Below are 19,905 nucleotides of genomic sequence, written 5' to 3'. Positions count from 1 at the left end.
GGTCGGATGAAATATGCTAATTTTTTGAGATAGGAATTTTGGGTTTTCATGAGCTGTATGCCAAAATCATCAGTATTAAAACAATAAAAGACCTGAAATATTTCAGTTGGTGTGCAATGAATCTAAAATATATGACAGTTTAATTTTTATCATTGCATTATGGAAAATAATGAACTTTATCACAATATGTAAATTTTTTGAGAAGGACCTGTATATTACAAGTCACCCTAAAACCAAAACACAAAATTTATAGCATCAAATAAAAATAACAAATTTGTTCAAACTCTAAAAGTGTATATACATAAAAAATGGCAACCCTCACCAACAAATTTGTAAAAGTGTCTTCGTTTTAGAATGGTACTACATAAAATACAAGACAAACAGAAACACATCTGTCAAAAGAAAAAACTAGAATAATTACCACAAATGCTAATAAAACACAAACAGATGTTTACAGACGGCAAAGTGAGCTCACTGCTGGCAGACCTGAGTTCTGTTTAACCATTTCTGTTACTGAGATTTAAATAAACTATAGGTGCCCGGTTGTCTTATAGTCACCAGGGCAGAGTTCCAGTCCAGTGAAAGATGGAACAATAAAGATAATGCACCGGTTTCTTGTCAGAAACTTTACAAGTGTTTGCTTTTACAAAGATGGAGCTCTTGTTTTTGTTTTGGGAAGTGGCCTCATAACCTTTTCAAATTGAGTAGCATTAGTTGTTTTTAACACAGCTGTGTGTTAAATAAAATATGAAACCTTATCTCTTTTTTTTTTCCATCTGCTACTTTCCATTAGACACACATGAGGTGGATGGATCAGTTTGTCTCCATTAGCACTGGCCTGCACACTGACAGGTGTTTTAACCACTGCTGTGGTAGACAAACTGAAGAAAATGAGTGTTTATTTTGCAGTTAATGAGTAACTCTGCACATGTGCTGGAGACCTCCTCCCTTTACTGTCCTACAGCCTGTCTGTGTCTTTTATATATTTCACCTGGATGACAAAGAATGACTCAGGAGGTTGCTTTTGTCTTGAGTGTAGGGGTAAATAAGTGTAAGTTTGTGTTACTTGAAAGAACAACATTAAATTTAAAGTAATAGTGGTATTTAAGTAACTGGTTATGATCTTTTTATGCTCTACTCGGGCCTATAAAGGTGTTTGTTCTGTTTCGAGGTTCTGGTTATGCTGGCTCCTAACTGTAGCCAATGAAACAGGATTAAATTATGCTAGCAAATATTTTTGATGAGCCTCAGCATCATATTTGCCCTTTCAGCATCATAACGCAGTAGACTGTTTATCAGCAGGCTTCAAAGGTCAAGCTGACTTGTTCATCTTGTTTTCATCTGAACGTCAGCAGCTTTGGAGAAGTATTAACATATCTGTTACTAAGACAGAAATTAATTTTTTAGACATAGTTTCCATCAGATTGGTCAAGATGTATCTGTCTGGAAGATGGATGCTGAGAGAGATAAACATCACGTGATGAAGCAGAGCTCTCTGTTGTCACGTTGACTCATAGCAGCACGTTATTTTAACCATGCATGTTCTGTGTGTGCAGTTCTTCCGTTCTGTTCAGTCCACGTGCACAGAGCTGCTGAAGGTGATTGAGAAGTACCAGTATAGGATCACACGTGAGTCAGATTCACTTAATTCAGGAAACATTTGAAATAGTTACTTCCTTTGTGAGGCCCTTAAAACTTGTTTTATAAATTTGTCCGTTCTCAGGTCTGTCCCAGGAAGAAAATGAGCTTGGCCTGTTCCTTCACTTTCAAGCTGAACGTGATCGCACGAAGGCGGGGAGTATGATGGACGCCACCAGCAAAGCTCTGTGTGCGTCTGCCAAACAGAGGTCGGAAAACAATTCAGGACTGGGTGATATAACCAGAAATTTACATTGTACTATACTGGAGCTTTATCATGATATACGATTTAAACTTAGTACAAGGCAATTTGTGTTTGGTTGATTATTTCTTTGTTATAACAATACTTTTTGGCAATAAAATTTTTACTGTTGAAAATCCTGTTTATTTCCCATTTAAATGGTGCCATAAACAGGTTATTCTGCTGATGACTCTTGTTTGGTGCTTGTTGGTTTGGATGATTGAAGTCTTAAACAGTTTATTAATTTAACAAACACTGGCCTCAGCAGCATGTGGAAGAACCATACACAGCCACAACAGCCTGGCTCCTCCTCCTCCTCATGCTGCTCACCAGCCTGGTCCCAACCTGCTGTGGGATGGTATCCTGTTCTTCAACCAGTATTTGTCATCACTCAGCCAGTGTGGTTGTGTTGGTCACTCTGGGACAAACAGCTGATCCTACAGGTGTTCAATGAGGTTCAGGTCAGGACTGCAGGCAGGTCATTCCATCCTCTCTATGCCAAAATATCTGGAGGTAGTCTCTGATAAACCCCGCTCTGTGGGGTTGAGTGATGTCATCTTGGAGGGCAGAGTCTTGTGGAATGTCCACTTCACACCTGTCTCTGTCCCCCCTGTTATATGGAACTTGACCTTCTAATCAGAAGGTATAATCTGGTACTGTGGTACCAGAAGCTCAAAACAAGAGTCAACAGCAGAAGAAGCTGTTTGGCAGACAAGATTTGGCAAGTTTTTCCATGGATTTAACCCACATACTGAACTCTGTTGCTCAACCCACAAATGTGACAACATTTAAGGAGAAATGAGCAGGTTTTCCAACAATATAAGATTTATTGCCAAGAAGTACTGGTACAACAAAGAAATAATCAATCGAACACAAATTTCCCTCCTTTATGTGCTACAGGGTTTCCCCCAGAAAAGAGGCTAAGCCTGGTGGTGGGTGGCCGTTCGCCGGCCGACTGTGATTTAGTAAAAAAAAAAGATTAAAGTTGACAGAAAAGTTGAAAATATGGCTATTTATTATGTGATATAGTAAGATATTTGTGCCAAATATTTACACAACTACAGTTTTACAAAAAGACATTTTTGTAATTTTTTTTTAAACAAAAATACAATTAAAATAAATACAAATGGTTTGCACCTAATTTAAATCCTAATTTAAGTCACATTTACAAATAAATTAAATTAACATAAATGAAAAAGTCCAAACAAAGCACAAACACACGTCTCACATCAAGGCCACTGAATAAAAACAGAGAACTCTGAAAAACAGAGATATGCTGTACTGTACTGTGCTTTTTGTGGCACAGGCTGCATGTTGGATCACTACATGTAACAACAAAACAAAGCATATCTAATGCTGAATTTAATATCATCATTTTACTGTTAAACAAGGATAAATTAGCATGCATCATATAAATATTTTCACTAAGTACAAAACATGCTTACCATACTCAGTCTTGTAAAGCCACCCGCTGAATTTTGGCTCAACTAACCATTTTTGGTTTCGTTTATACTTGGCGCTTACGTCGGTGCAGTATTCTCCGAAAAGACGGGGCAGTACGCTACGTAACCAGTGGAAATACGGTAAAAAAGAGAGCAGACTGTTGCCACAGCTAATATAGCTGCACATATTCAGGAGGAAGAACTGTTGTGTTTCTGGCTGTGATACAGAGAGGATGTTTAAACTTTTTTTTTTTTGTAATTATCTTTTTATTGAGAAAGACAAATTCCAATCACATTTGTTAGTTACAACGTCCTCCATTTCAGATCCTCCTTATTGCCTTTCTAATATTTTTACATGTTACACATTTAAACAATAACAGGAATTAACAAAATTGAACAAAAAACAAAAAAGGAAAAACAAATAAAATAGAATGGGGACTGCACCACTTTGTTGAATTACAATTAAAGCTAAAAGAACATAAAGGGGATCGACACGATTCGCAAGTACAATCATATAAACTCGGATCTTACTGGTTTCACATACTCAGTCCATTTGGACCAGATCTTGTAAAATTTCTCTCTTTCCACACGGAGGGAAAAGGTGATCTTTTCCATAACATAAATCTGATAAACAATTTCAATCCATTCATCCACTGTGGGCGGGTCTGACTTCAGCCATTTCCTGGTGATGGCTTTCTTACTGGCTGCCAGCAAAATAGCCAACAGTTTCTTGTCCTTATTGGTCCATGTGTTCAACTGTAGGTTGCCCAGGTACAGTGTTTCACATTTGAATTGGAGGTTCACATTGAAGACATTCCCAATATGTTTGTGGATCTCTTCCCAATATGGTCTCAATACCTGGCAGTCCCAAAAAACATGGAGGTGGTCGGCTCCGTTGAACCCACACAGTCTCCAGCAGGCATCCCCGTTGGTTGTAAATCGTCTCTGAACAGGTGTAACAAAAAATCGCGTGACGTTTTTCCAGCAAAACTCCCGCCAAGTGTTTGATCCGGTCGAGACCCACGGCAGCTGACATATTTCTTCCCAACCTTCTTGTGAGATTATTACATTCATTTCTTTTTCCCATTTTTTCTTTATATATTCCGTATTCTCCTGCTTACAAAGTTGTGTAGCCTGATATAATTTGGAAATAATTTTGCAATCTGATCTTGGCTTAATTAGTGATAGAAATGCCTCCATGAAACTTGAACCACTTCTCCCCAAAAGATCTTTCAAATTTTTATTAAAATAATGCCTCACCTGCAGGTACCTAAAAAAATCCTCTTTTTCCAGTCCGTGATCTTTCTGTAAGGCCTCAAAACTCTTAAATATTCCTTTGTGGACAAATGAATAATAATTAGTCAAGCCTTTTGAGACCCATGTCTTAAATCTGTTGTCAATTTTATTTGGAGTAAAATCTGAATCATAGGCACACCACCTCAGAAATTTAGATACTTCTCCTATTCTGCAAATTTTAGCTATTTCCTGCCAGGGTTTGAGGAAGCTCCCTGATATGGAGTCTTCTGGGATCTGTAGTTCTTCCTGTAACTTATGATCGCTCAGTAGGGCTGCTATTGGGATTCCTCTTATTGCTGTTCCTTCTATTTCCTTCCATGCTGCCGTGTAAGATGGTGAACACAAGCAGACTAAAGGCCTCAGTTGGGCTGCATGGTAATAATCCTGTAAACAGGGAAGACCCATTCCACCCTTCTCTTTTTTTAATTGCAAAGTTTTAAATTTTATTCTAGCCTTTTTACCCTGCCACACATACCTGGCTATTAATCGGTCCCATTCTAAGAACTGGTTCGCTGGGATCCTGACCGGCAGACACTGGAATAAGTACAACAGCTGTGGGAGGATATTCATCCTGATGGATTCTATCCGGGAGCTTAAACTTAAAAATGGGATAACATTCCATCTATGTAAATCGGACTTTATTTTCACATTTAGAGGGCCGTAATTGATTTCAGACAATTTTGAGAGGTCCCTAGGTAGTAAAACCCCCAAGTATTTTATAGATTCAGAATCCCACTTCCAGTTGTACATAGTCTTAAAGGAGGATGGTGGATCATAGTTAAATGTTAATACTTGAGTTTTACTTATATTAATTTTGTAGCCGGAGATTGAACTAAACTCTTCTAGCAACTTCATGAGTTTCGGGATTGTTTGTGTGGGCTGTGTTATATTTATCAATAAGTCGTCAGCGAATAAGGACAGTTTTTGCTCCCCGGATGTCATAGTGACCCCTCTTATATCTGACCTCTGTCTGATCAGCTGAGCCACGGGCTCAATAAACAAGGCAAAGAGGAGCGGCGACGCACAACACCCCTGTCTGGTTCCTCTCTCCAAAGTGAATGAATTGGTCAAATCTCCATTAATTTTAATTCTAGCCGTTGGTTTATTATATAATGATTTAAATGTGTCAATTATCGTTGTATGGAATCCAAATTTTGAAAGCACTCTATATAAAAACGACCACCCCACCGAATCAAATGCTTTCTCTGCATCTAGACTTAATATCAGCGCCTCTAGTTTTTGCTGAGTGACCTCTCTCATCACGTGTAACGTCTTCCTCACGTTGTCTTGGGTCTGTCTCTGTCTAACAAAGCCAGTCTGGTCCGTATGTGAGGATGTTTAAACTTAAAAGATTCAGTTTGATTTTCATTGATTTATTTGCTTATTTGCTTTAGTTGTGATTCACCCATCATAGAATTAATATTTCTTCCCTCTGTGGTCTATAAACACTCCTTTTCTTAGCTGCAGCAGTAAGCGCCTTCCATGAGTTTTGAGCCGTTTGATTATCTTTGTGATCTCTCACAGATGGATCATATAAATACTGATACAGGCGAACCAGCTCCACTAGAGCACCAAAACGTTCATTTTGAATAGACTGCGGTGCGCAGTTCGCGCCAAGTTACAAAAACTAGAAGGTGCACGACCACGTGACATCACGCAGGACCTTCGCGCAGGGGCGGGGACAGCGCGATTGCGTCACTGTTGGCACGCGTACCCTCGTGCGGTGAGGTTGATAAAGGTAGCGGTTTTGGGGGTGCAGGTGGAAAAAAACGTGTATAAAAAATGATGTATTTATAATAAACAAGTGGAGTTTAGCCTTGCGGCCCGCCAGGCTTATAATACACTGGGGGAAACCCTGGTGCTATGTTTACATCATTGTATAAATGTTTAACTCAACACTATGGCATAATGTGAGCAAGTCATGACTCTCAGACGAGCTTTGAGCCTCGTTCTCTCAGTGGAATGAAAACAGCAAACCTTACAGTGGTCCTTTCACAAAATCCAATAGCAGAAGTGATTTTTAATCGGTCTGGCTCAGAAAAAACAATAAAGGTTCAGTCTGTAAAACAAAAGGCCAGAGTATGAGTGTAATAAAGCAGCAATATAACTCCTGTGTGGGAGGATACAGAAATCATCATGCTCCATGTCATTCGGTGACAATAAAGAAAAAGAAAAAACTTATGGATGACAGGGGTTTGGAGCTGTGATGAATTAGAAGTGGAAGGAAAATCTAAGCTCCTCGTGAATAACTGCAGGCCAAAGTTGCCCAAATCCAATTTCTGTAAACTTTTTTTGGTCCATACATGACTCGTATATGAATTTTTTTTCTTCTTGAGCAGAAAATCAGAACTGAGCATTAAGACCTGCAGTGTGAACGTAGTTTTAGACACAGAGTAAAATATTGCTAAAAAAAGACCTAATAGTTGTGATTTATATAATTTTCAATATCACACTAAGAACAATGTTCACTATATTGGATATGCTCAATCTGTTGCTCACATCTACATATTTATTTCTTTATTTTTTTCTGATTCTCACCATTTCTACCTTTTCCATTTCGCAGGATGGCGCTTTGCCCTCCTTTGCAGCGTTTGTACCAGGAAGTGGAGACGTTCCGGCGGCGTGCCATTGCCGACACACTGCTAACGGTCACTCGCATGGAGAAGTCCCGCACAGAGTACAGAGGAGCGCTGCTCTGGATGAAAGACATCTCCCAAGAACTGGACCCAGACACCTACAAACAGCTTGAGAAGTTCCGCAAGGCAAGAAACGGCTGAAAGGCTTTAAACCTCAGTGATCCAAAACATGTTGGTGATGTTTCTCTCTCTGCGTCGACAGGTCCAAGCTCAGGTCAGAGGGACAAAGGGCCAGTTTGAGAAACTCAAAAACGATGTGTGTCAGAAGGTGGACATGCTGGGAGCAAGCCGTTGTAACATGCTGTCCCACTCCCTCTGTACTTACCAGGTACACACGTCTCTGTCAGCCGTAAAACAGGACTTTGAAGACTGATGCAGACTGGTTTTAATAGATCTACTGCAGTATGTCTGGAGGTTTAATTTAGTGAACCTTTGAAGAGTTATGCTGCTTCTAATTAATGAATAAATTCAGCAGCTGATTAATTAACTGCGTGTCACTATATTACAGTGTCAGACTTAATACTGATAATAAAGAAATTACTCTAACTTTTTTGATACTATAGAGGGAGACAAATTATGACTTGGTTCAAAATAAATAAATAAATAAATTAAAACTGCTCCGGCTCCAAAGTACTCACCCACATGTAAATTTTTACTGATGATTAAATTATTTAGAAATATAATATATTAAACAAGTGTTGTTTTAATTTACGAGTTTTCAGAGTTACGAGTAAATTCTTGAAAAACGTGCTCTAAAACTACTTCAGCTTCTTTCCTTCATTTTAGCTTTTAGCTCCCAGTTTGCAAGTTTAAGCTTTTAGCTACTGTTTTGCTAATTATAGCTTTTAGCTACTGCTGTTTTTAGGTTTCAGCTACCGTTCTGCTAATTTTAGTTTTTGTTCTGTTTAACTTGACCAGTTTCAGCTTCAACAAGGACCCTAAAGCGCTTCACACTACAATCAGTCATTCACCCATTCATCCATACATTCACACAGAACCCTAATTAAAATGCAAATGAATATAAATATCCACTCAAGCTGTTATCACTCTCTTACAACTTTACTTAGATAAGTTTCAGACTTTTCCAGATTTGTTTTTAAATTTGAAGAGATGCTTTTGTAATTTTTAGGTTCTTATGAATCAGTAGTAACTCCAGTTTAACATGGAGCCAATGTAAGGACACTTGAGAATAAAAATAATTTACATGTACACAGTATCTCCCTGCTTGTTTTCATCACGTAGTAAAATCTTCTCTGTCCTGTTGTGTCAGACCACCCTGCTGCAGTACTGGGAGAAAACAGCCCAGTCTATGTCAAAGATCCACGAGGCCTTCTTAGGACACATCCCATACCAGTTCACCACACTCAAGGTACTTCAGATCATAGAGCATCTGCTGCTGTTTGCTTCATACCTGCACCAGTCTACTTCCTGGAAGCTGTTTAGCTAAATCTGTGTTTAGATGGAATAAAACAGCAATGATGTTCCTACAGGACCTGCGGGACCCCCTGGAGCTAATATCTGAGTCACAGAAACAAAACGAGAAGGAGAAGGCTCCGCAGAGCAACACAGACAGGTTAGAAAATACTTTCAATCATGGAAAAAAGTACACTGAAAATTTGTTTTATGTAACCCAAAATACCTGTTGTTTGGACTGACTCATTTTCATGCCACTCCCATCCTCTGAGGCTACATTCACACTGCAGGCAAATACAACCGAAATCCGATTTTTGTTGCCCCTATTCGACACATATCAGATGTTTTCATAGCAGTGTGAAGTTTTTACATATCCAACCCAGGTCTTTCCTGTATATGGTACTGAATTGGATACATATCTGAGGTTTTTCAAAGCAATCACAGTGTGAACTTTCTTGTCACATTTCATCCGACCCTCTCGTTAAAGTCCGACTTCTCTTGGCTCCGACTCTTCATCCACACATTTCTCTGCACAGGTCATCGTTAACATTTGGGCTCTTTTTCTTCTGTCTTCTTTATTTTTTATCATTTTGGATGTACAGTTCGCCCCAATTGGACAGCAGCTTCAGAATCAACGCACACGCTAACACTGGCAGCATCCATATTTACTTCTGTAAAAACAAAGTGCTGTGTGATGTCATATCTTCTTCTGAGCATGGGGGACTGATCGCAGTGGAGTCTGATGGAGGTCTCATTTAAAATGTAATGTGAAGGACCTTGAAAAAAAATCTCATTTGAGCAAAAAACTTTGATTTGAGCATTAAGACCTGCAGTGTGAACATAGCCCAGCTGTCCTGGTGCCATGGCTTTATCAACACACTTATACTTTCTTCTCCCCAAAGCTGTGTTTTCATCAAACTGGAGGCCAGTGTTACGCCCTTATTTACTCACATGCAGTTTGACAACCAGTAGTGGCTGCATTTAGTGACTCATTTCAGACGACGCCTCCTAGTGGCAGCTCCAAATCAAAGAGAGACTACATCGCTCTAAAAGACCAAACTGTCTCACAGGACATGCACAGGATACAAGCTCATTTTTTTCTCCTTGTCCATCTTTCTTTTTCTCTCAGTCTGGTGTCCTTGGATGATGGCGATCCAGCAGGAAGTGCCTCTGTTGCAGGTATGTACTGCCCCCTGCTGGGTAAACTGTTTGTTTCAACCAGAATCATAAAATTGCTGCCTTTGAATTAAAGATGTAACAAAAAAAATCCTAACTAGCTATCTGCTGTAATGTGTTTGAACTGTTTCCAACAAATAGTTGAGCATAAACATATGCACTGAGTATTTGCTGCAGCCATCTATTTTGTGAAGTCTGAAAATTTGTGTTGTGCAATTTTTTTTGTTGGAACATGAAGGGAAATATTAAGTATAAATATATTAAGTACATGGTAGAATCTCCTGTAGTCTCAGTTGAGGCATCACAGAAAATACAGTTGAAACCAGATGTTTACATACACAGTATTATTTTTATTTCCTAATGTCTAACTATTGAGAGATAATTTTTATTACTTATAGTCACAAGTTTACATACACTAAGATTACTCTGCCTTTAAACAGTTGATGATGTCAGGGATTTGAGATCTTTTGATTGGTTAGTTGACCACATTTTAGTTAATTAGAGGCACACCTCAAACACACTGCTTCTTTACGTGACATGCCTAAAGGTTCATCTGTTCAAACATTTATACACAAGTATAAACACCATGGTAATGTCCTGCCATCATACCGCTCACGAAGGAGACGGTTCTGTGTTCCTGAGATGAACATGTTTTGGTGCGAAATGTGTGAATCAACCCCAGAACTAAAGCTAAAGACCTCGTGAAGATGCTGCTGAAGCTGGTCAGAGAGTCATTATCCACAGAGAAACAAGTCCTGAACCAACACGGACTGAAAGGAAACTCAGTGAGGAAGAAGCCATTACTCCCAAAGCAACATAAAGAAGACAGATTAGTTTGTAAATGTGCACAGGGACAAAGAGCTTCATGTTTGGAGACATGTCCTGTGGTCTGATGAAACTAAAACTGAACTGTTTGGACATAATGACCATTGTTACATTTGGAGGAAAAAGGTGGAAACTTGTTAGCCTGAGAACACCATCCCAACTGTGAAGTACGGAAGTGGCAGCATCATTTTGTGGTGTGTTTTACTGCAGGAGTGACTCATGCACTTTGCAAAATAGATAGCATCATCATCATCAGGAGGAATGGAAAAAAATTCCTGTAAATTATTGGGAGAAGCTTGTGGAAGGAAACCCAAAACATCTGACCCAAGTCAAAGTTTAAAGGCAATGATACCAAATACTAAGAAAATGAATGGAAACTTGTGACTTTGAAGAAAGTAGTTAAAAAATTATCTAAAAAAATATCTTTGATTATTTAGACATTTAGCAAATAAAAATAATTTGGGGAATCCTAACTGACCTAAAACAGGAAAGGTTTAGTCTGATTTAATGTCAGACAGAAGAAAATGATAGTCTTTTTATATGGTGGATGTAAACATCTGGTTTCAGCTGTATAAGGAAACAGGCTTTTTTGTCTCTGCTTTACATGGCTGTGTTAGAAATGTTTAAATGCAAACATTAATAACAACATAGATCCCAAATGCCGCATCAGTCTTAGGAAATATAATCAAGGAAATAAAATTCAAAGTTTTATTGAATTGGATTTTAATCCATCAAGATATTTGTCACAAATTTAAGAAAAGATGTTATTAAATTTTCAGAATGCCTCACAGAATGCTTCACACAGTCTTTCAGATTAAAGGAGTGAAATGTTTGTGTTTCTGTTAGCATACCTGAAGCAGAGCAGTGATGGGCAGAACCAGGCCGGTGACAGCGGCGGTAAGTGACCTCACCTGTAGTTGTGTGATTTTCGGTTGCTGCCGCTGACCCCGATAAATCATTTTAATATAATCTCACTGCACCCAAACACTACCACAGCCATGGCATCGCTGCACGATCTCAGAGGACTGTCCACAGACTCCAACGATGACCTGATGCTCATGAGCGGCGACACGCCCCCACTCCAGCCACAGCTCCTGCCTCCGTCACAGGCTAGAGACCAGAACGACTTGTGTGCTTTTGGAAGCCTGTCTCTTGTCTCTGGTAAACAGGCGGGCTGTCCTCTCTGTCCTCTCACTGTGATCCGAGTCTCAGGTTCCTGTCTGACTCTTCTCACCTAGAATTTCAACTCGTACTCCTTTATTTTGTGCGCACAGCTTGTGAAACTGTATTCTTGGCCGTACACATTATTTCGTTGCCCAGATCGTACCCACCTCAGCCTGATTGATCTCCATGTTGGAGCATTTTTACTGGAGTGCACCTTAGACATAAAGATGGACAGATTTAATAACTGATAGATGAGTTATTTAAAATAATATAATTTAATAGTTAGACCTGAACATATTTAGGTTTAACAAGAAACCAAATTTAAAAAAAAAACTTCTTAAAATGTATAATATTGTATGATACAATTTTTTTGTCTTTTAATTATCCACATTTATCATTTTAATTCCAGTTTCATGGTAAAATGGACCACAAACCAAAAAGTTGACTTTTGGCTAACCATTCATAAAACTTGGTTAAATATAGCAAGTGTTGGTTTTTTTAAAGCAAACAAATGCTGTTGATTTAATCATCAATAGAGGAACATTAGACTTTGTTTAGAGAATATAGAGTGGGTATAATTTACGTACAATTCAATCACCTTTACTGGTGTCCCTTCAGACATTTTATGAATCAGTTTTAGTGACTGTCTGCTAAACTTTTTTAGTGCTTCATCCTTTTAGGACGGGCCGTCCATGGTCCTGGGGGTCCAGAAGTCTCCCAGGTGCGGTTTAAACTGCAAGACAATGAAATTTTCACTTTCAGGGTCTACGGCCGGGCCACGCGACCCCTTTATTAGTGACTGATTTTAAAGAAAAGTGTCTCATTTTACAATTTTGTTCCGAAGAATAGACTGAAATGTACTTTCCAAGCACAAGAAAACAAACAATAAACCCAACAAATCAAAGGAACTAAATGTTTTTTTTAAAATAAGGTAAATGTTTTTGAGTTTTTTTATGGATCTATGACAGTATAATCTCCTTTTTCACCAAAATTGGTAAACTTTCACTAAAACATTGTTTACTTGTTCATAGTTTAAAAATAAAAAAATAAAATAAATTATTCATTTTGTTTAATCCCCCCCAAATGTTTTTGTGGCCTACAAATACTTTAACCAGATAACTTTGACCCAGGCTCTACCACTCCTTATTTCTAAATAATAAAACAGTTTTATTATTTGTTCAACTGAACCATAATTCAGAAACAGGATAAACTGAGTCCCCTCCATGATTCAGAAGCTTCTGGAGCCACCTTTAGCAGCATTTTCAGCCATCAGGGACACGTGGCATTTGACTCCACAATGCTTTGGTGTACAGAGATGTTCGCCGACTCAGTGACTACAGACCATCAGCCCTCCACCACCATGCTTGACAGTTTGTATGAGTGATTTGTGCTGAAATGACATGTTTGGTTTACTCCAAACACAATGCTGTGAATTATGGTTAAACTAAAGTGAAGATCACTGTAGTGTAGCTCCTGGCTCTTAGCTCCTGTGGTGATGAGAGTGGACTTTCAGGCTCTGCTTCTGCATTTTGGTTTAGTGTTTTTTTTTTAAGTAATGATGCAGTCTAACATGTCTTTTATTGTTGTTCATCTGAGGTTTGGGTTCTTCTTACTATGAATGCATATAATTAAACCCACATATTTTCTCCTTCTGTTGAGGATGATGTTTCTTCAGTAATATTTTCAGCTCTTTTTTTTCATTCTTAATTTTCTCTTTCTCAGTGTCAAACTCCACCTTCACTGACCGGCCCTGTGCTGAGGTTCTGTTACATGATACTGAGTGTCCTTCTCTGTTCCCTCTAGATGGTGGGCTACTCCCTGCGGGTTTGTCCCTTCCCTCTGAGACCGGCCTGAGACTGGAGGAGGAGGACGGTGAGCGCAGCGACATGGCTTTCCTCAAAGACCTTCTCAGCCTGGGTCCAGGTGGCAGCGATGAGTTCAGCAGAGAGTGGCAGGACGCTTTCGGGATGTTTGATCCTCCCAGCGTCCCTGCAGCGAGTGGTGGCCCAGCAGCACACCCCCCCTCCAACCCTCCCAGCCCCACAGGCTTCCTGCCTTCTCAGCTGCTGGATCACAGTCTGAGCTCCACAGGTCAGCTGGACAGGTCGGATCCCTGTTGGAAAGAGGGCATTTAGCAGAGTATTTAACACCTCTTCTTTCCCCGTCATTGTTCTTCAGGCTGGGCGACCCCACCTATGTTCCAGGCTCCGCCCCTGCAGCTCCCCACTGGTCAGAACCAGGCAGCTCCTCGGACTCCAGGTTCAGCAGCTGGCGGTGTGACTCGTACGTGTGCTTTTGTTTTTGTAGAGTTTCAAACAGAAAGGAATGTCAGAGCAGTTTACGCAAAGAAACAAAACAATTTGTTGAGTAGCAGCCGCCGATCCACTGTTGCATCCCTGGCTTTTCTCATGGAAAAAGAGCCTAAAAGAAAGTGCACCCTCTTTGAATTTGAGCTTTTCCTTATCAGAACAATAAAACTGAGTTCTAAAAGTATTTAAATTTTATCTTTGGAGTTCATCATTCTACAGAGAGGAAGATTATTCACAAGTGGAAAACATTTAAGACAGGTGTGGACGTCCCTGCAAATTCACCCCAAATAGGAAACCCTGATAGTTGCATCTCAGACTCTGCAGGTCTTAGTTAGCAGGTTAAAGGTTAAAGTTCATGACAGGACAATTAGAAAAAAATCTGAGCAAGTATGGTTTTTAGGAAGGATTGCAGGAGAAAGCCTCTTCTCGCTAGAAACAATATGGCGACATGACTTAGTTTTGGAAAGTTTCATCTGAATGAACAATAAGGGTTCTGGAACAATGTCCTTTGGACAGATGAAACCAAAGTAGCAGTATGTTTGAAGAACATGCTGCACAAATACCTCATACCAACTGGCAGCACGGTGGTGGAGGGATGATGGTTTGGGCTCCGTGCAGTCATTGAATCATCCATGAATTCCTCTGTAGACCAAGGGATTTTAGAGTCAAATGTGAGGCCATCTGTCTGACAGCTGAAGCTTGGACCAACAGAGCAAATATCCCAAACACAGCAGCTAATCTACAATGGAATGGCTCAAAAAGAAAAGAATTAAGGTGCTGCAATGGTCCAGTAAAAGTTCAGACCTCAACCTGACTGAAACATTGTGGTGAGACCTTCAGAGAGCTGAGCACAAACTAATGTCTGCAAACTTCAATGAACTGAAGCAACATTGGAAAGTAGAGTAGGTCAAATTTCCTCCACAACCATGTGCAATCCTTAAGAAAATCACGATTGAGAGTTATCGCTGCTAAATTAGTTTCTACAGCTTTTCCATTTTGGCTTCATTTTTGTTTATTAAATAATGTTGTTTTTGTTCCCTTGAGGTCAGATTAGAATAAACGTTACAGTGGACGGGTTAACCGGACATTCTTTTGTTCTCAATCCTGTGTGTGTTTTCTCCAGCTGCCTCAGGAGGATCCAAAGACATGTCTGCGTGGTTCAACCTGTTCGCGGACCTCGACCCGCTCTCCAACCCCGACGCCATCGGCCGCTCAGCAGACGAGCTGCTCAACGCCTGACCTCCTCTGTGCAGCAGTCTCACTTTCTGTCTTTAAGGATCTGGATTTCAGCTAGTTTCCCCTCCATCCTGTTTGTTACACACAGATTATGCACAAACAAATGCGGATGCATTTGTGAAGGTGATATTTCCCTCCTTGAGCTGATCTCATCAGCGTGTCTCAGTACCTGTTTACAGACCTGTGAGCGCACCAAACCTCCTGTCTGTTGGCTTCAGACTGTGTTCTGGGCGCCGATGTGTGCTTTTGTGTTTGCATTGTTAGGGTGTGTGTTGGTTTGCTGTGTGCTCACAAAACAAGGGACCCAGAGTGGTTTTTAAGTCTTTTTTCTGCATATAGTTGTTTGTATGAAGCAGCTCACGATTGTCACAAATGAATGAAGTACACATAAAGAAGTAGGATGTGATTTGATACGCCTGGAGTCTGTATCATGAAGCACACCCAGCTGGCTCTCTTTAATGACAAAATGACATCATTTATCTTCTTCTCACCATTTGCCACGTACTTGAGCAGCTGCTTCACTTCAGCAATGTTTAGCTTCTGCTTTGTGTCTGTGTTGCTGCAGTTTTTGGGCTCTGACACGTTCATCTGTTTGCTTTAGGACCGGTCTGCCCTTTTCTTTCAGCCAAAGAAGAACAGCTAAATACACAGCTGAAGGCAGAGGGAGGTGACTAACTGCTGAGATGCTTTTAGCTACAACTTAAGAGCCATTAAGTCTTTTTTTTTTTTTTTTGCATCAGCTGTCATAATGTCTTGCACTTATAATGGGACATATTTAGTCCAAATACCACTTAACAACAGTAAAAAGGTCATTTTTAATTTTTTTTCCCAAGCATGAATTTACTGCTCTTAAAGCAAAGTAACCATGGTGGCGTATCAGGGCCAGTCAGAAGAAAAAAGGTTTTTTTTTTTGGTTTCAAGTTTTGAGATGAAATGTTGAAGAAGAAAGTCAAAAGTAAGTTAAAAAGGCATATATCGAGAATAAACGAGATTAAAAGGAGAATCAAAACCCAAACAATCGTAACCATATGTTCTGTGTAAATAGTGACTTTATACGTCATAATAGGTTTTAATAGGGAAATGCATTTAACTCATACATCGTAACTATACCTTTATATAACCTGTAAATATGTCCTCAAAACTCTGAGCGGTGTAGGCTGCGGCAACAACAATAACAATAATAATAATAACAATAATACTGCAGATATGGGTTGAGATCAGTGCTGTTTTTGCGAAGGACTGAGTTCTGAGAGTTGTGTTGTTGCTGCAGGAATAATAAAAACTGCACTTTGGACTGGTTGAAATAAAAAGCTTTATATTGTTGTTTTGAAGTTTGCACAGTAAACATGCACTCATAGTCCTCGGCAAGAATAATACAGCCGCGTTCAGGACGTCTTCTGGTTTGGTCTTAACACTATTTTGATTTTAATCTCAAAACTTGGAAACAAAACAAACAAAAAAAAACCCTTCCTTTTTAATATTTCTCTTCCTCTGAGTGGCCCCAATCTTCCAATCACGCTGTATGAGATGATAAATAGATTGAGTCTGCAGCGGATCAAGCTGGCATTTTTGCTCAGTCTTCTAACACAATATGCATGAAAGTGGCTTGTTGAAGCTCGACCTTCAGCTGGTGAAATGTGTTCCTGAGGAACCAAGAAGCTGAAGCTGGAATCGGCGAGGTGCAGCTAAGGCAGGATGATTAGAAGCTGAAGTTAGGTGGAAATAAAACTGAGGCTAGTAGACCTATTCACATAACACTGACTTACAGCGATAATCTGTGTTATGGTAACACTTAATGAGGTCTTAATTTCCAGGATTAGTTAATCCAGATTAATCAGAAGATTCTCTGAACATGTAGTCCGGCCACCCTGGCCTCTCAGCCAATCAGATCACTGAAAACTATCACCACTTCGACAAAATCAAGACAAACAGTCTTTGTTCACAAGTGATGTAATTCAGATTAAACACAACAAACTAATTTAACCCGCAGTAGTTCCAGCTGTGTATTTGTACACAGTTTAACATAACCTGCCAAAAAAAAAAAAACCCAAAACAATCTAACTCTAAATGTTAAGACTAGCATGCTAACATGAATGCAACATAAATCAACTGTTGTATCATTTAGTTTAATGTGTTATCGTGCTAACCTTTGTTAGTTCAACTTTAAACAGACTGACTGGTTGTTAGTTTGTGGCAGATTTTACCAGAAACTTAAGGATTGAACTTTTTCTTCTTCTTGTTTTTGGCTCAATCCACACTACTCCAGATGTTTTTTGCTGCCTTTGCACCTCCCATCTGACACAACGTAAATTTTTAGTGAGAAAAACATTTGTACATACGCTTTCTAAACTTGAAATTTTGGTGAAGAACTTTCCAGAAACAATGATGTGACTTTGTGTCCTAGAAACTAAGACAACAACGGGGCAGATTTTACAGATTTTTCTGTTTGGTGTTACCTTCATTTTCTTTTATTAAACTTTAGTTGTGGTTAATAACTGAGAGGAAACTGTAAATGATATGATAGGAAAAAAAAAAAGTTTTGGAGCTAAAAAAGTTATTCTCTGTATTTTAATATGTGGTTACCGTGGATGTTCTCGCCACCTAGTAGCGCAACATGAGTATGACTCAGTTTGTATGACAATAGTGTAAAGATGTTTAAAAGACATCTGGAGTATTGTAGATGTTTAATTTTAAAAGTTGTATTAGTTAGTCAAAAACTGGGTTCCTACACAATCTTAAAGTATGGAAAAGTATTTTCCAGGTCTGGAAAAAGAAAACGAAATATAATTTGTGTTTCCAGACTTCTTCCCCTTTTCAGTTTTTTATGAATAAATTGCTCAGACAAGTTTTTAATTATATAAACAAAAGATAAACAAAGTTTTAGTTCACATTATAAAATGTTTTGTGAACCTAGGTTTAAAAACGTGCTTTAAAAATGCAGATAATTTACCATTTAATATCAAAATTTAGTTCAGCTCGAAAACAATAAGAACTTGATCTGTTAGATTAGGCCCATTATAAACCAAGTGTCTTTTTTATTTTATTTCATTATTTTTAATATAAAAACTGTTATGTTGTTCCCTGTTCTTCATGGTTTGTTTATTGTTAGACTTTCAAAATGGCCTGAAAATCAATTAAGAAACCTTGAAATGTAAATCTGTAAATCTGAAGTGTAAAGGCTCAGAAAGTTAACCTGGTGAAGGCAGAACTAACGCAGCCCGTAGATGTCAGGTGATCTTTTACATCCTCTGAATGTTGGATGCTCCTGTTCCTGCCGTTGGGAGAACCTCGAACCTCGAGCGTCCACGTCGGACCACTCTGATGGACCAGACTGGATGTGGACAGTTGAAATCCACTCTGTGGAGACCATCCCGTGCTACAAACGGTTTCAACCCAGACTCCATTTTGAGTGGAGTTTTGAAAACCCATCTGCTGTCCGCATATCATCATCATACGTCTAGAGCCAAGAAAATAATTACGTGCAGGATTGTGATTTAATGAAGTCTGTAAAGAACTGAACAGAGAGCATCAAAATTGGTTAAACTATATTCTTATTACTGCTGTTTAAAACTTCTTTTAAAGGAGGGTTGCTGTAAAACAAAACACTGAAAAAAATTTGTCAAAAACTGCTGAAACCAGATGTTTACATCCACTGTATGAAAACACATGTGTTTTTCTCTTTGTCTGACATTAAATCAGACTAAACCTTTCATGTTTTAGGTCAGCTAGGATTCCCAAAATTATTTATATTTGCTAAATGCCCAAGTAATCAAAGATAATTTATTTAGAGAATTTTTTTATTACGTTCTGCAAAGTCACAAGTTTCCATCCATTTTCTTAGTATTTGGTATTTTGGTACCCAAGGATGATCCAGAGTTGTGGAGGTCGATGATTTTCCTCCTGATATCTTGGCTTACGTCTTTTGATTTTCCCATAAAGTCACACAAAGAAGCAGCGTGTTTGAGGTGTGTCTTGAAATACATCCACAGTTGTGCCTCCAATTGACTCAAATGTGGTCAACTAACAAATCAAAAGGTTCCAAAGCCGTGAAATCACCACTTGGGCTTTTTCAGATTATTTAAAGGCAGAGATTTGGAATAAAGTAAGAAATTATCTCTCATTTTGCGAGCACTTAACATACAAATAATTCTGGGAATCCTAACTGACCTAAAACAAGAAAGGTTTAGTCTGATTTAATGTCAGTAAGACAAAAAAATGGTTATGAATGTTTTTACAGTGAATGTAAACATCTGGGGTTGTTTGTATTTACTATTTTAACTGTGTGGTGTATATTTTGAGAACTGTTACCCATATATTTCTATTTAACACTTGATTCTCACACATCTAAATGCTTTATAATGATTAGTGCAAAATAAAGATATTTCTAACAAACACACAAAAAAAAGATTTGTATGGAAACGCTAATGTGTAAAAGCACTTTGTGAAGCCAAATCCTCAGAAATCTAACCCCTCCCTCAGTGGGGCTGAAAGGATCAGTAGTTCTGTCACATCACTGTTTCTTCTCAGTT

General features: G+C 38.9%; 1 protein-coding gene across 2 annotated transcripts in view; it reads left to right on the top strand.

The window, feature by feature from the left end:
* ical1 (islet cell autoantigen 1-like) overlaps positions 1 to 19,749 on the top strand; it is a 26,806-nt gene extending 7,057 nt beyond the window's left edge. The window contains exons 4-15 of one of the 2 annotated variants that reach the window (XM_017426842.3): positions 1,557 to 1,629; positions 1,724 to 1,847; positions 7,181 to 7,379; positions 7,456 to 7,581; positions 8,524 to 8,622; positions 8,744 to 8,826; positions 9,796 to 9,845; positions 11,514 to 11,564; positions 11,664 to 11,828; positions 13,635 to 13,922; positions 14,010 to 14,114; positions 15,264 to 19,749. In XM_017426842.3, coding sequence (XP_017282331.1) covers positions 1,557 to 1,629; positions 1,724 to 1,847; positions 7,181 to 7,379; positions 7,456 to 7,581; positions 8,524 to 8,622; positions 8,744 to 8,826; positions 9,796 to 9,845; positions 11,514 to 11,564; positions 11,664 to 11,828; positions 13,635 to 13,922; positions 14,010 to 14,114; positions 15,264 to 15,379 — 1,479 coding nt within the window. In that variant the 3' untranslated portion in view covers positions 15,380 to 19,749. The remainder of the gene's footprint in view (positions 1 to 1,556; positions 1,630 to 1,723; positions 1,848 to 7,180; positions 7,380 to 7,455; positions 7,582 to 8,523; positions 8,623 to 8,743; positions 8,827 to 9,795; positions 9,846 to 11,513; positions 11,565 to 11,663; positions 11,829 to 13,634; positions 13,923 to 14,009; positions 14,115 to 15,263) is intronic. The other variant, XM_017426843.3, reaches the window with a different exon arrangement.
* Positions 19,750 to 19,905: the final 156 nt, after the last annotated feature.

This window comes from Kryptolebias marmoratus, linkage group LG23 (assembly GCF_001649575.2).
Source record: "Kryptolebias marmoratus isolate JLee-2015 linkage group LG23, ASM164957v2, whole genome shotgun sequence".
NCBI lineage: Eukaryota > Metazoa > Chordata > Actinopteri > Cyprinodontiformes > Rivulidae > Kryptolebias > Kryptolebias marmoratus.
This window is presented reverse-complemented; position numbering and strand designations above follow the sequence as displayed.